This window comes from Rissa tridactyla, chromosome 10, assembly GCF_028500815.1.
Source record: "Rissa tridactyla isolate bRisTri1 chromosome 10, bRisTri1.patW.cur.20221130, whole genome shotgun sequence".
In the NCBI taxonomy this organism is placed as follows: domain Eukaryota; kingdom Metazoa; phylum Chordata; class Aves; order Charadriiformes; family Laridae; genus Rissa; species Rissa tridactyla.
The window spans coordinates 4,897,970-4,914,708 of NC_071475.1; the positions used below are offsets into that span (position 1 = coordinate 4,897,970).

At 41.5% G+C, this 16,739-nt stretch overlaps 1 protein-coding gene across 1 annotated transcript in view; it reads left to right on the forward strand.

Annotated features, from left to right (window-relative positions):
* The window catches only part of LOC128915690 (netrin-4-like), a 54,842-nt gene that overhangs the window by 3,497 nt on the left and 34,606 nt on the right, over nt 1-16,739 (forward strand). The window contains exon 2 of the mRNA XM_054216417.1: nt 4,658-5,199. Within this exon, the coding sequence (XP_054072392.1) occupies nt 4,658-5,199 (542 nt within the window). The remainder of the gene's footprint in view (nt 1-4,657; nt 5,200-16,739) is intronic.

The window sequence follows — 16,739 nt, forward strand, 5'->3', positions numbered from 1 at the left end:
TGGAGGGCGTTATTCCCCTCGAATACACTGCAGTGGTCTGAAAACTCTTGCATATTGGGGCAGTTAACGGGACTGACAACAGCTTGGGCTCTTGCTTCAGCCCCAGCCAGCCCCGGACCTCCCCAGGGGAGCAGTGCCCCGGGGAGCAGTGCCCGGGCCACCTCTCCTCCCGATGGCAGCCCTCCAAAAGGGGGCGTGGTGTGGTCAAAAATGGCCATTTCTAGCACCGAACTTAAAATCAATTGCAGGACCTGATTATCAGCAGGGTTATTCAGCTCATCTGCAAATGAAGCTGTAGGTGTTGGAGCGCACCATTTCTCCAGAAGGGATGTGGGCAGGCAGACTGCCACTGGCCACAATGGAAGAGAGCCCAGACCTGGGATCTTCTCCTTCCTCTTCTTCTTCTTCTTCTTCTTCTTCTTCTTCTTCTGTCCATGCCTCTGGTCATGGTGGCAGCTTGGTTTCGTAGTATATTCATAACTTCACCTCTGGGGTATTTACGAAGGCTGGCTCATTAGCTCCAGTTGTCAGAGCTATTTTAGTGCAGAAATACATCAGGCTGCTCATAAATGGAGGAAGACTTGCCAAACTTATTGCATGTGGGCCCCAGACAAACCAAAGGGGCGTATAGCGCTTCTGTTGTAACCAGCATTAAGGGGTAAAGTTCTAGGCCTGATTAATAAAAGCTTGAGCAACTCATGTCCCTAGGGTGGTTAGCATTAAAAGAACATTTAAAAGATCTTGGTTATTAAGAAAAAAGTTAAACAGATATAGAACAAGTGAAATCCAGGTTGGACATACATGCTGAAACTGCTCCATCAAAAGCATAGCAGAAGATGTCCAAAGGTTTTAATCTTTACATATTGCTCAGAACTGTGAAGTTTGTTCTCCTGTCTCACTGCAGGAGACTTGAACACACAGAATCATAAATTTGCATATGGAAAACAAACAAAAGTTCCAATTCAAATCACTCAGAAAATATTAGGCATCTTTACAGTCACATCTGCAGGCTTTAACTGAGTTGCCATATGATCTTTCTTCTGTTGGGTATCCAGTGGAGGGTGAAAAAAACTCTTTAAAAAATCGAACCTGTTTTAATTAATGTCTACAATGTTCTCTTGCGTTACAAGGCTCTGAAGTCAGAGATCTCTGTCTGAAATGGTGTCCCAGGAATACCAATAGTATCACCTCCCTTGAACTGTATGATTCCCTAATCATCAGATAACACCACTGATACAACACGTGCCGGGCATGTGTCATTGACCTGCCACTTTGTGGCACAGCTCTGAGGGACCAGAAAACAAACAAATAAATGAATCATAGCATTTATGGAGCCAAGCCATCCTCCATGGAGTAAAAGCTAATCAACTTCATAATAGCATGCAGTATCCATGCACAATCAAACTGTTTAGTACTTTATGAATTATTCAATGAGTCCTCCTGGCAGTTGGGCTAAGTTGTTTGTTCGCCTGGCTGCTGTTTCTCTTCTGCAGCCGTCCCCCCTTGCTGTCCAAATTCAACATTTCATGTTGTTTCCACAGAATCCGTGAGTGACGGACGGGCCACGCTATCCTTGTGGCCAAGCAATGTTCTGCCAATTGATTTCTTTAAATGCAAAGCTTTTAATCGACTGCAGATTTTGTTTTCCAATCTCTCTCCTCTCAAACTCCCTTCTGCTAATTTGCACTTTGTTCTTCTCCCATTTTCCTAATGACACAGCAGTTCAGACAGGAACTGTTTATTGATGTTGCTGCATTAGCAGGCAGAGCAGATGATAAACCTTCTTGTGACTGTTGTTTGGGAGAACAACTACGTTTTTCTTTTCCAGGTTCATTTAAAAACAGCTGAAAAACTCAATACAAGACTAATAGCCCATTTATGGAAAACACAAAAAGCAGCCTTTTCCTTTAAAAAAAAGTTTCCTTTTTTTTACTTTCTCACATTCTTGTCTGCAAAGCTTCCTCTATAGAACTCCTTAGATTTAGAACTCCAGCATTGCATTTCTTCCATGAAAGCTGCAGTGGTGTGATCCATCAATAGAGATGGACTTTCTTTTATTTACATGGTATATTTATCCATAATCCAATAGCATTTGTAACATGGACCCATTCTAAATCAAAAGTAAGTAACCTGGCTCTTAGTCAGAGCTAATGCTTGTTGAAAGCTCAGTTGTAAGATCAGTCCCACTTAAATTCTCTGGAGGCAAAGATGACACCTTTCTGCAACACTACTTTAAACAAAGAAATTGCTGTGCTTTCCTTATTTCCAGTATGTTTTACCAACAGCTTGGGCATGAACGTGAACCTAAATGCCACTTGCAAAGACATTCTTGAGGCATGCAGTTGTAGCTTATTATATTTCTGCTGACGTGCAAGGATAGATTTATCCTTATTTCAAGAATTCTGCATGACTCAGTGAAAATCACCTTCCAGAGCAGTCAAAAATTTGGCATTTCAGATGCTCTGCAGAAAGGAGGATGCTCTAAACAACTTTTGTGGAAAACTGAGTCCTTTTTTGGGACAAAAAGAGAAATTGCAAGGAACCTCCCAGATAAAATCTCTGAAGCTCCTGGTGTTCCCCTGCAACCACACTAGGCTCAGATGGAATAAGGTGGTCAGAATCATAAAGAAAAATACATTGAAATGGTCATCAAGCTGTCAGGATGGTTTGAGGGCTTGGTGGAGGATCCGCAGTAGTGCTAAGAATCCCCTGCTCAGTTGAAGTTGGGGAGCAAAGAACAGAACTGAGAGAGCCAGACATCCCCATCTTCTCTCCTTTCCTCTCCAGCTGACTTCTGCAACTCCTCTCTCATGAAAATCCCTCTCAGTGCTGGCACAGGGTGTGGTGGTGGCACTGAGGAGGGGAAGCTTTCATTGCTTTGATCCAAGTACTATTAGGTGCACGTGTAATTCAGGCACTGCTGCCCTCTAAGCTCTGCCTGTCTCCTACTGGGATACTAAAAAAAATCTTGGCCAGCCCATTGCAGCCATTGGTGGAAGACAACTTCCATCAGGAGGAAACCTACTGTGTCTCCGGATACCCCCTCTTTCCTTAAGGTTGCTGCTGCTTCCAATGTTTGTAAGGCAAACACACAGTAAGTCCAAGTTCCTTTGAAGGTGACTTCCACCTGTTTCTAAGAGTAGTCAAGAGCATTTCTGGATGATCTGCTTGCTTGCTATCTGAAGTTTAAGACTGCCTTATGCTGTAGGTAAGCTAAAATGGCACACACCATTGGTCAATGGGATTCAGTGGACGTACAGCAACTTTGTTTCGTGTCCTAATCCTGGGAAGCAAAATGCATGAGGTGTTTTCCAAAACAATGTCCATCTCTGACCTTTCTCTTCTGGCCTGTGCAGAAACGTCACTAAGGAACTAAGGACTGAAGCAACTCAGAGGCAAAACCTTGCACGCTGGACACATTTTTTCACCATAAACATTCCATTTGGAAAGAGGGACATCAGTTTCATCCAACTACACTTACAATTTGAGTATTTTTATAAGGCTGAATGTGAGAATCTTTTCTTTGACCTAACTTGATTTTAAAACTAATTTTGCCTGAGGAAAGGCTGAATATAAACCAAGTAGAGATTTTAAAATTTGACCTAGAATGCTGAACTAATAGGCGATGTTTGAACTGTTCCTAGATTACCCAGGGTTTATGGTCATCCTACGTTTCATTGGAAGGGTCATTTCCTGTAGGACTTACATCCAGTCATCTGACTTGTGACCTCTTAGATTAGATTTATGGCCTTGCAAGGTCATTCTTTAACTCCTTGTACGCTGTTATATTGCAAAGAGGACATTGTATGTCGTTAGAAAAGCCATTTTCTCCAGTATGGTAATAAGGTTTTGGAATGACCTTTAATTCCAGTGTCACAAGACACTACTGATTTCTAAAAAATATTAAGACTTTGGACTTATCCATATCTTTTGTTAATTTAGAAACAAGTAGGTATATACATTGAAGACACCAAAAATTTGCCAGTATTTGCAAACTTAGCAAACAGAATATAGTTACCTACCTCCATGTCAAGGTCTTTAAATAAGAGACTTGATTTTCAGCTCTGCTAAGCATTAACAACTCAAGCTGATCTCAATAGGAGCAGTAAAAACTCAAAACCTCTCAAAATTATGCCAGTAACATGTAAATATAGAAATACATGCTTTCTTTATGTGTTTGTATGTGTAATTATCTTCTGTAGTTTTTTGGGCAGGAATCATCTCTTTTCTTAATGTATCTACAGTGTATAGTGCAGTTTGACTTTGCTTTCTGATAACGATGAAAATAAATGCATTGAACAGACTCGGTCCTCAGATGCAGTGCTTTACTAGAGTGAAAGTAAGAAAATATAAGGTTTCTGTGGTTAAACATAAAATTCAATAGACTGACACAACTGCACTTTCATCAGAAATCAAAGTTAAGTGCCATAAGCGTGAGTTTTCTATAGACCTCAGTTTCTGAGTTAGGCATCAAAAACAAGGACTAGATTTATTGAGAAACTCCCTCCAAACTGTGTAAAAAGATGAAGTACTCTCCTTAGAAGGAGTTCTCTTGGATGTCAGTTCCCAGATTAGGACTCCAAACATTTGCATGGTCACCTGAGTTACAACTTGAGAACTATTTGAGAAATGTGTGGGGTTTTTGCCTGTCTTTCAGATCCCAGGAGGCTACAAGCCTTCCGCTGTAATGGCCGTTCTTGCAACCCTCCGGTGGGAAACCTTGCAACAGGGAGGACACCAGTCACTCTCACCACATGTGGCCAGAACAGTACAGAACTGTACTGCTTCTACCCAGACCAGAATCTCCTCCGTCAGGTCTCCCAAGGCTGTGGGCAGCCTCGCTGCACCAAATGCAATGCCAACCAGCCTGATAACTCCCATCTCCCTGCTGACATGACAGACGATTTCTTTGCAAACCCCGTCTCCTGGTGGCAGTCTGCCCAGGGGGTACACAGGGAAGAAATCAGACTGGACTTTGAAACGGAGTTCTACCTGACCCATGTCATTGCTGTGTTCAAGTCCCCTCGCCCAGCTGCGATGGTGTTGGAAAGATCCCAGGACTATGGGCAGACTTGGAGGCCCTACAAGTATTTCTCTATCAACTGTACAGCAACTTTTGGGCTCCAGGATGATCTCATTGAGGAGGGCTCCATGTGCACTTCCAGGTATTCAGATGCAGTGCCCTGCACCAGAGGAGAGGTAAGCAATAACTGAGGTTTGGACTAAGTTTAATGTCAAACAGCTGAAGATCGGCTGAAAATCAGAGAGTGTGTGCTCAAAGAGATGCTGAGAAAGGTAGCCCATCCACAAAGGCTTTGGGTTAAGAAAATAAAGAGGAAGAAGAAGAGAAATTATACATCAATGTAAACGAATGGAAATGCTTTAACTAATTTCTTTTATGACTTGCACAGAATAGGATTAACATTGCCTAATTTTAAATTGCATATGTCAATAAGTGAACTAGAATTCCAACAAAACAGACGTAAGGAAATACACATTTGTAGAGTCTGATTTATCCCAACTGTTTTCCTACTTTAGGATGACATGAACTGCATGGTCTTTCTGTTTCTTCTCCATATAAAAAGTCTTAGATGATTGGATGACTTTCAAATAGATCCTTCCCCTAAGTTTAGTATAACTTTTCTTGCTGAGGGTGACCGATCTGGTTGTATCGAGCCTTAGGCTCCAGAAATGAAACCGTTCAGAAGCAGGAAGTGGGAGCGAGCAGCCAGGTTTCGCTATTCAATGGTGGGAAAAGGCCCTCCCCTGGTATGAACATTCTGATGTGCTATTAAACATATGCAGAAAGCTTTCTGTCAAAACAAACGTACAATTGCTCTGATAAATTCCTCTGACAAGAACATTAAAGACTACTTAGTAATCAGATACTTAGTTTAGTTATAGCCTTTTTCATTCATCAATCTTGAAACAGTTTAGGTAGGAAAGACGGTAAATATCATTGGTATCGTTTCATAGAGGAGACATAAAGGCACAAAGGGAGATTATAAGACATACCTATAGTCACAACAGAGGCTGGAATCCTTTCACTTCCTTCTCTCTTCCTTAGAGAAGTCTCAGTCCTCTTGGTTTCCCTGTCTGGAAGTGATCATGCAGGTTTGGCAGTAATACTTCACTGCAAATTAAGCTCAGGTGTGAGCTGAATCGTCCAGATAGGTTTCAAAAACACAGTGGTTTTAGCAGTGCACTTCAAAATGCCCTTGAGTAGAAAGAAACCAGTGTACTATGTCTGAGACAGGGAACAGCAGTAAGGAGAGACTGAGTTCATCTTTGTGTAACAGGCTGGGAAACATCCCTGCATATTAGAAACCTGGAGCAGATCATCTGCCTACTAAACTGTCTTGTTCCTGGAGTAGTAATTCTGCTGGTCAGTCATCATGATACATTTAAGGCAAATACATCCAAATGTCTTCTGTAGGGAGACTACAATTTGCCACGTCAATACAGAGTCTAGGCAACTAATACAATTTTCCACTTTTGTGTGCCTTCCAATCAAAAATCTGGAAGTATTTTTCAAGATCCCTTTAATGATCTTCAGCACACATATCAGGGTCCTGTTGTCGTTTCACAGATGGGGAAAGAGCAGCACAGAGAGGTGAAGTGTTTTGTGGTAAAACAGGACAATTCTGATTGAGTAAGGAAGGGAATACAGGGTCTGAGGCAATTGCCTTGGCCTTAAACGCAAAACAACTCTTCCTTCTCTAGTACACTGTCTCCTGTTGCCCTGCACTACGTTGGCTTTTGTGCTTACTTAACCTTGGGAAATATCATTAAGACCATGTGTTGCTGCTACAACAAATCTGAGAAGTGGATGGCAGAAAATCAAATAATAAAACATTCATCCAACACAAGCCTTTGTGATTACAAGTGTCAAAATGATTCTGTCAACTCGGGCAGCAACAACACTGAAATGAAAATGTGTATGCTTAATCAATCTACGCTGTGGCAGTAGATGACAGAAAACAATAGTAATAGTAAGAAGAGTCATATATTTACGGGTCATACCCCTACAGATCCCAAATACTTTCATGAACTGTTACATGAATTGAATACACAGAGGTCACTTCCTCCACAGGACAGAGAGCTGAAGCTTTAAAGCAGCAGGCAGGAATCTGTACGGCAACTTAGTTGAGAACAAGACAGATACTGTTTCACAGCACATTAACCCAAAAGGATTCTGAAGTTCTGGACAGACTTTACAGAGACCTCAATCAATCCTTGAAAGGTCACTATGGCGAGGGTGCAAAAGCATCAGGCTTTTCAGATCAGCAATACAACTCAACAGATTCTTTTGTGAATGACAATAAAGGAAGGCAGAGTGTAGTTATTTAGAGCGATACCTGATCAGATCTGCCTGCGTGACACTGCTACTCTTACTACAAGTCTCACTGGAGCTCTGCCCATGCATCTAAGAACTGCAATTTTACATCTTATTTTAAAGATGTCACGAATGTCACCAGGGCATTCCCTCAAACACTGACTCACAACTGACTTGGACGGAAGCTGACTGAAACCCCACCACTACTTTGTGCAGTGTCCTCTGCTCATCTTTCACCTCCACTCTGACCTATGCAGTTACTGATTCTGGCTAAGCCCTGGATTGCTGAAGAGCTCACATCACAAGATGACAACATTTCTGAAATGATCAAAACTGTTCCAACTTAAATGTTACTTAATGTGCTGACATAAATAATGGTTTTCTCTACTGAGGGGGTTAAAGTAATTTCCACTGCATGGCACTCAGGTTTTTCTTGGGCATTGTCCTATTCACTTGGAGAGGAGACGCAAATTCCTTTTTAACAGGGAACAAAATTAATCAAAAAAAGAGATGGCTTACTAAGAACACTTAGATTTAAAACCAACGTGGGACACATAATGAAACAAGATTTTGGGTCGACTGGCTTTCAGAACTGAGAATGTAGGTGTGAAAGGAGAAGGTGGTAGAGCTGCAGTAACTTTCATGCATCTATAAACTGAGATGCACCATCCTAAGTCAGCTCACTCTGGTGGTCCTCCAAGACCACTGAAAGAGGCTTTTCCTGGGAGCGTGACAGGAATCTTGGCAGAAGATAAATTTTTAGGAGACTAGAATGGAAGCAAAAGACATTTGAGTGAGTGATGTGACAATGTCATAACAGAACATAACGTATCACTACATTATGGTGTATCCCTTGTCTCTTGTAGATTATCCCTTATCTTTCTCCTGACAGGGTCACACAACTTCATTCCATCTCAGATAAGGTACAGCTGAGACAGAAAGTGTCATGCATTGGGCAACAAGTCCTGTAGAAATGCAAGGAGATGACTTCCTAATGTCTCTTTTGCAGTTTTCTTTTACTCCAGCATTTACTAAATCCCTTACTCCTGTTCAGATCCAGTGTACTTCTGCAGCTAGAATCTACCTATCGAGATTCTGCGTCCTCCGATCTTAATGCTTCTGGCAGTAAACTTGCTCTATTGATGATTTCTGGTCTAGGAGGTAGAGCAATTTATTCACTGCTGATTGCCTACAGATCATTTGCTTCATATGAAGCACGACAAAACCAACACCTAACTTTCTATGCTTATAAATGCTTTTCAGTCAAAATTCTCCACTAGCATGTCTTAAGTCCTGACTGGCCTGTTAAGTACCCTATGTTTTGCCTGTTGACTTCTATCACAATAAGAAATTACATATTAAATGGGAAACAAATGCTTCTAACCTTTATCCTATTCTTAAATGAGAACATTCTTAACTATTCTTAAGGCAGAACAATTACTACTGTGCTCATCAGCTTCAGTATGCTAACCTCCAACATAACATCATGAACTAAAACCAATCCCACCTTTTTAAGGTTCATCTACTGTAAGTGTATCTACAGGCAATGCTTGCATGGAGTCTTATGCATCAACTGTGTCCAATTCTGGGTTCCCCAGTTCAAGAAAGACAAGGAATTATTGGAGACAGTCCAGTGGAGGGCTCTGAAGATCATCACGGGACTGGAGCATCTCTCTGATGAGGAAAGGCTGAGATACCTGTGTCTGTTTAGCCTGGAGAAGAGAAGGCTGAGAGGGGATCTTATCAATGCTTATAAATTCAAGGCCAGGCTGGATGGGGCTTTGAGCAGCCTGGTCTGGTGGGAGGTGTCCTTGCTCATGGCAGGGGGTTAGAACTAGATGATCTTTAAGGTCCCTTCCAATGTAAACCATTCTATAATTCTGAATATCTAAAAAGGGAGAGTGTCAAGAAGATGGGGCCAGACTCTATCAGTGGAGCCCAGCGACAGGATAAGGGGCAACAGGCACAAACTGGAACACGGGAAGTGCCATCTGAACATGAGGAAAAATGTCATGTCTTTGACAGACATTGTGACAGAGCACTGGAACAAGCTGCCCAGAGAGGCTGCAGAGTGTCCTTCTCTGGAGATATTCAAAACCCGCCTGAACACGATCCTGTCCAGCCTGCTCTAGGTGAACCTGCTTTGGCAGGGGGTTGGACTAGATGATCTCTAGAGGTCCCTTCCAACCCCTACAATTCTGTGATTCTGTGATTACATAACTGAGACCTTTTTAACCTACTTGTCTATCCATCTGTTTTTCTAATTTAAAAACACTGTACTATGTAGTTACGGAGCCTAAAATAAGCCTTCAGGTCAGCTAATGTAAACCAAAACTCTGGCCCAAACAAAAGGAGAAATTACCACAAGGTTGCATCAGACATTAGTGTGACTTACAGTTCAAACATCACATGAGGGAAACAGGGACCGAAATGTTTCAACCTGCATCCTGACAGCACGTGCACTCAAGTATCTGAGAGATTAAGAGCACATTTTTAATAAACTGGAATATTGAGAAATGAAAACAAATGTTCTCCTCCATCGAAGATGATGTTTGCATGAATGGAAGACATTAGCATGCAAAGTGGGGTAGAATTCTGACCTGCTTATAACCACCAGACCCAAAAGGAGACCCTTCCCCTGTTGGGTCTAGCTAGTGGAAGGGAGTTTTGAATCAAAGGCTGGTTCATTTATGTGAGTGTCTGTGTGACAGATGACAGCAATGAAGTGTGATATAATAAACCCATTACTGGAATTCACTGGGGGCCAGAAGAATTGTGTATGCCTGAATTAAGTAACTGGTTTCTATGGCAACATGTTAAGTGTGCCTTGCGCAGGAGACCTGTTCATTCTCCGTTTTGTATCCTGTGGTGACCTCTTTAGGGACAGAAGTCCCCAGCAGTGCCTTTTGTCAAAGATGAGTGGACTCACTTTGTAGCTAACAGACTTTTAATCACTCTTCTACACACACTCTGTGAATGCCAGATCAAGACATGTTGTGATGGGATGCAGTTTTGCCTCTTCAAAAGCCACCTGGTTGTTCAGACAGAAGCCACTGTCAACCCTACAGAAGGCCTTTTCCTCTGCACTGACACTGAAGACCTCTGCTGCCTTTCTCCACCTACAGGGACTCTCTGAGCAACAGTCACTTCCCTAACTGAGGCGGGCCACTTGCACACAGACACCAAACCAGGCCAGGGACAGGGCTCTGTGTGGAATGTATGTGATCCTGTTCCAAGGACCTACATTTTTTGCTGTCTTTTCTCAGGCTTTTCTTTTACTGTATTCACGCCAAACCTTTTCATAAACAAAGAAGGATCCCCCGCACACACACATACCTCATTAAGTAGCAACATCAATAATTCAAGAGGTCACCACTGTGGCTTCAGTGGCTTCTTAAAGGTCTGATCTCATATGGCAGTGGGGTCACTGAAAAGAAACGTGCTCAGCACATCACAAGGTTGAATTCCTATTAGGTAAGATGCAAGGGCAGGGTCTTGCACTGCAGTGAATTGTCCCACAGTCATCAGAACTGGCCTCTCAAAGTTGCACGATGCTCGGGTTATTCCAACTTCCAGACGGAAGAGATTCCAGGAGGGATTAGTCACTAGTGGAGGTAAGTGCCCGAATGTTATGACTAGGGCTGTCTGTTCAGCATTTCGTTTAACTTGAACTGTAGAGGAGACAGAATGCAGAGGCGAGTTGAAAGGAAGCAGTTAACACCAGCAGTGTAAACAAGCAGATAGCACTGCCAGGCCCTCCTTCCCTGGAGGAAGAATTAAGGGGCTCAAGGATTTGTCTCTGAAGGGAATTGGAACTGACGAGACCAGTCCAGCATTCCCATCCCTGGCAAGAGAACTTCAGGAGGGAAGCAAGTGTCCTACTCTGACCTCGTTTGTAATGAGCTATTTCAGAGACATTTGGAACCTTATAAACCCGACCAAAAGACACTGTAGGGTTTTTCTGAGCATTGCTTCTGCATTTCCTGAGCGTACAAGGCAGCAGATATCAAATGAATTTTTCTTCTCACCCTGTTTTATAAAACCTTAATGCAGTTGCAGCCATGACTTTTTTTTCAAGTCTCAACTGTGAAAAAATTCTTGTCTAAAAATCTATGAGTCTTAGAGATTCATTATTGTAATTTTCAAACTCCAGGCAAAAGAACGCTTAACTGTTTGCTCTACAGTTGTCCACACATCACTGTCATGGTGAGACTATGTCTGTTCACATGTAAGATTTCAGTGAAGACCTAGAGATAAAAGTGGCTCCACCTACGAGAAATGGATGCTCTCCCATGAGAATGCAGCTTGGTTGACATTGGTTGACAATGACAGTGATGGGCTGTTATCACTTGCCCTGATAATTCAGCAGACAGAGCGAAATGAGCCTCCTCGTTCTCAATCCAGTTCCCAGTCGGGCTGACTGCATCACCGAACTCCTTGTGCTGCCCTTTGCCATTTCACAGCAAATATCATTCCTCATAATGAAAAAGGACACTGCACTTTGTGGGAACATGCAAATGTTCTCACATGACAACGTAAGACGGAAGGAATTTTGTCCATTCCCTGTAAACAGACTGCAAGCTGAAGATTTTGTGCCCAATAGCCTAGATTTTGTACTGCAACTACATTACCTAGCTTGATAGAAGATACTGCTTCTCCCTATAAACCTTGCCTTTCTACACAGATGTAGAGATTCACATCTATGGATAACCTGAACCTACAGAATATGTTTTGTTTGAGGAGGAGAAAAAATCTGCATGGCTCTTCAGATTTGTCTGCCTCTAACTTCAATTGTGTAGTCTTTCCCCATCATCATATTGGCAGCAATGCCTAAATATTAATATTAATGCCACACAGACTAGATTACTGGAATAACCTCAAAGCAAACGCAAATTGAAGGGACATTGACTCTTTCTGTTTTGGAAAACACAGAATTAATTCAGGATGCCACTGTCTTGGTAGTAGCTGAGTTTACCCAGATCAGAGAAATTTTAAAAATCAAATGCACAATTTTTTCTTTGACAAACTATCATATCCTATACTGGCTTCTAAGTTTTATGCTCTGGAAAGACAGAAAAGCCCTGGATCTTGACTAAAAAACACTGTTCCATGAATCGTCAGAATGGGCCTTCTAATAGCCAAGAGAATAGCTAGACATTCTTTGTGCTCTGAACAGTATTTCAAAACAGGAAAGAGACTACTTATTAGTAAAAACTACTGTACCACAAGATGGAAGAATTAATTTTAGTCAAGAGGCTCCATTAAATACATCAGAGAATATTTGCCGCTGTGTAGGAAAAATTCGGAGACAATTGTTTACTATTCCTTTAAGAACAAAATCAACTCACATGAAAACCTCTTAATGAAGAGGATTTAGGACTGATGAGAGTTTTTATTGCAGCTTCCTTCTGATGGGCCCAGTATAAGCACACAGGCATTTCTGATCTCATTAACCTGATTGTGTGCAACATGATCAACATAGCTTAAGGATGATCTGTAATATCAAATTCTTGTTTTACACAAGGATCTTCTTTTGCAGGAGGCCATGCATTGGCACTGCCCTCCATTTATGACTCATATTCCTTGACCTTAGGCTATCAGCTTGCAAGGGGGAACCTTTGTTGTGTCCACGTCTTTTCTGACTAATACTGTCTGGAAGATCAGGTTAAGAAAACAGAATTATCTGCATCAAGAATGTAAAAGCAAAACATATGGCAAGAAATCAAAAATCTGAGACACTGTCTCTGGAATGAAGATGATCTCTTGATTGGCGATAAGACATCACCCTGTGTGAAGCTGTGCCAACTTGTGTACAGCAAAACCAGTCCTCTAACAGTGGCTACCTTTTTTAGCTTTGCACACTTACAGCAATCTCCAAACTTCCTTGCTCTTAGAAAGGTCAGGAGAGGACAGGGTAGTGACCATCTTTTTGAGGCGCAGCTGATTGACTTTTGAAAATGAGAATGACAAATATGCGCTTGATAGCAGATATGCAGATAAGCATGAATGTCCTACTCAGCATTCAGCTCCAGTGGCAGCTCCTGATTATAAGGGAAACTCAGGATGTAGGATGGATTTCCACAAGGGGTTGAGACTATAGAGGTGCTGAATACCCTCAACTTCCACCCAATTCAATGGAAGTGGAAAGATTTCTAGGATGTCCCTTAGCAGACTTAATCACCATCAGGTTTTCTTCTGCAGCTGTGCATACGCTGCTTTTATGAAAGCTGCACACTGATATTCAGAGAAATGACTGGGAGATTTCAGAGCAGTCTGTTACAGCAAAAAAAGAGCAGAGCTTCCACAGACCTTGACACCAGATAGAGATTTAATTAGATGAGAAATAGCTTTACAGTGAACATCATGGGAAACACTTTTCAGAGCTTGCATCTTAATTATAAGAACTTACTTCTTTTTCATTACACTCTCTTCGTGTCTTTTACATGCATACAATGGAAAACTGCAAATTTGCACGGTACCTCTGGGAAATGAGAAATGAATCATGTTTCTGCCTTTCTGCAAAAGGCAGAAGTCAAATGTCTGTCTGTATAGAAGGAATCTGCTTCACAGGCTTCAGAAACAAAAACCTTGTGAACAAAAAAAAAGGAACAAATAACACAGTGAAAGGATGGAGTGTCTCTTCTCACAGCTCATGACTCTAGGTGTTCGCTAATACTTAGATCCATTTCTGATCTAATCTTTAAAACATTTAGGCAGAAATGGTTGAGACAGCCAAACTCTTACCTTTTACCTATTATTATTAAAATTGCATGTATTGAACATCCATCACTTGGGATTCTCAGAGAATTTTACAGATACAAACTTATTAGTTTTCCTCCCATTCCATGAAGTACTTGAATTCCTGTATCCCATTTTTAAAAAAAGTAAGCAGGACATACAACAGACTTCTCCTACTCCTACTGAATTCACTGGCAATCCAGAACAGCATAAGGCTTAAGTTACTTGCCGAATGTTATACTGAACGATTGCGCCGGGGCTTTGAACAAATGGTTGCATTTCCAACTCTGTATTTTGGTCATGATGACATCTCTTCCTTTTTTACAGAAATTAAATTCTTCGCTGTACCATACAAAATTACCAACCCATATATACAACTGCCACCAATCTGTCTCCTAATTTAGAATTCATTTTTTCTTAGGGAACCATAACGCAAATACATTCATTTAAAACGTAATCCTGTATTTTGAGTACAGAAAAATGTTTAGTGGTTTGGTTTGGGTTTTTTTTTTAGGTTAATTGTGCACTTATGGAAAAATAATTGAGGGCATGTAAGGTGAGATACCAGATCTGTTTTAAAAATTTATCCCCCTCTACAATTATTTGAATGAATACACATAGTAGACTAATAGGTATAACTTATGGATTGTAACATATTGCTCTTGACAGTAGGGCAACACATATGCTATGGAAGATCTAATGACTGGCATTTCAATGTGAAAAGAAACATCCGATCAAAACCAAGCCAATTACGATTACATTATACTCTTCCTTGTGCTCAAGGGTTTTAACCACCAATATTTCAAGGAGAGTATGTCCTCCAGAAGGGAAGAGAGGGGAAAATTCCATTTTCCAGTTTTATGCATATATGAAACAAAGCTGCTAAACTGATTTAAATGCAAAATAAATCTGTGCTACCTTTGTGCAAAATGCAGCTCACCTAAACCTACTTATATTGGCACAACATATCTGCTTGGACTCTGCTGATACAAAATGTCTTTGTTTAAGCCCTCCAAGTTTTTGATTTTTAAAAAGTTAAGGAAGGCTAATTCGTTAGTGGTTGTTGAATCCAAGAAGACCATGTAAATGCCACTCCCAAAAGACTTCACTAGCGTTATGTCACCCAAATCAGATCTTTAACACTTAACAAGTCTTGCCCTGGGAGAGATAAGGACAAACAAAATCAGTCTCACCACTGAGCTTATTCTAGACAGAAACGTGTCATGAATTAATCATACACAAGCAAACTCTTGTACCTCAACTGGACTGGAATTCTGTTTTTTCTTAAAAGGATGCCACAATCCCTATGGGACATCGAAGTTATTGACATCTCTACTCACAAATAATGTTCAGAGTTCTATGGGGATACAGAAAATGCCAAAGCAAGTCCCCTCAAGAGATGCAAGGCCAGAAATGAAAACATTTGCAAAGCAATAAACCCACAGGGAACCCAACCTTTTTCCAAGCTGTCAAGCAAAGAAACAAAAAACAATACAGCTTCTTGAAAGCAAATGGCCCTATGCTGAGAGAAGAGCACCCAACGGCTGTACTTTTGCCTAACTCAGTGCTATCTGGATGCCAATTAAGAGATGGGGAGGATGGTTTATTGACTGGAGATCCCAAAACATTAATTCACCTGTCTAAACTTATCATACTGTATACAAAATAGGATACTAGTAGTGCAATACAATACACGAGACTTCCTTCGCAGTTAACATAGCAAAATGCAAGACTATTGTCATCAAGCAGAAGTAAAACGCCAGAGACATAGACTAAAAAGAAACACTTTGGCCATTATCTAGTCGTTTCTTTCAGAGAGGCCCAGTAAAAACTCTTGTTCTTCACCTCTTTCACCCTTGCTCTCTGTCTCTTGTGAGGAGATCCACAGCTGTTCCCAACCGGGTTTCTGGGGCACAGAGACATTAAGCCTCTTGCCCAGCCTTATACAAGGAGGTCACTGGCAGGACCAGTGCAGAAGCTAATGACATATTGATTACCTTTTTTCAGACGTCTTGTCCTGGAGCAAAGTACCTCTAGCATTTATGTTCTCAAGCCAGTGATCTGTTAGATATCCTCTGGAGAGCTATCCTGAAAGGAGATACCATTTTTACCAAGCATATATATTAAAGAAGCCCTTGACAAGAAAGCTAAGTGTGAGAATCAAGCCTATAAAAACCAGTAACTGAACAGAATGCTTTACCCTTGGTTCCTCTGCCTTATGTCAATTTAAAACAGTTTCACAAGGACTTTTAACCATGAACATCTCAGTTTTTAAACCTACCTTGAGATTTCTGAGCTTAGCGGGCTCTGCAGAACAATTCCATCCAGTTCACTGCCTTGGTCTTAGATTAACTGACCATGTGGGAGGAAGAAGCATGCGTCTGTATGTGACCAGGTGCTCAGGACTCTGAGAAACCACTCCACCTCTGTGTGGTCCACAGGGGACTGGGAAGAAGGAGAGAGGGTTCAGGAAACTGATTTCCACTAAAAAGATCAGACCACCCTGGATTAGGGGAACTGGCCAGAGGAGATTTGGTCTTTGTCCTGTGAATCCATCAATAAGGGGAATGCTGGGCACCTGGACAAAACAGAATGGGCCATTTGCTTATGGCTCCATTGACTGGGGGAATGTAGACATTGGGGTGGAAAGGCCTGGGCTATTTTG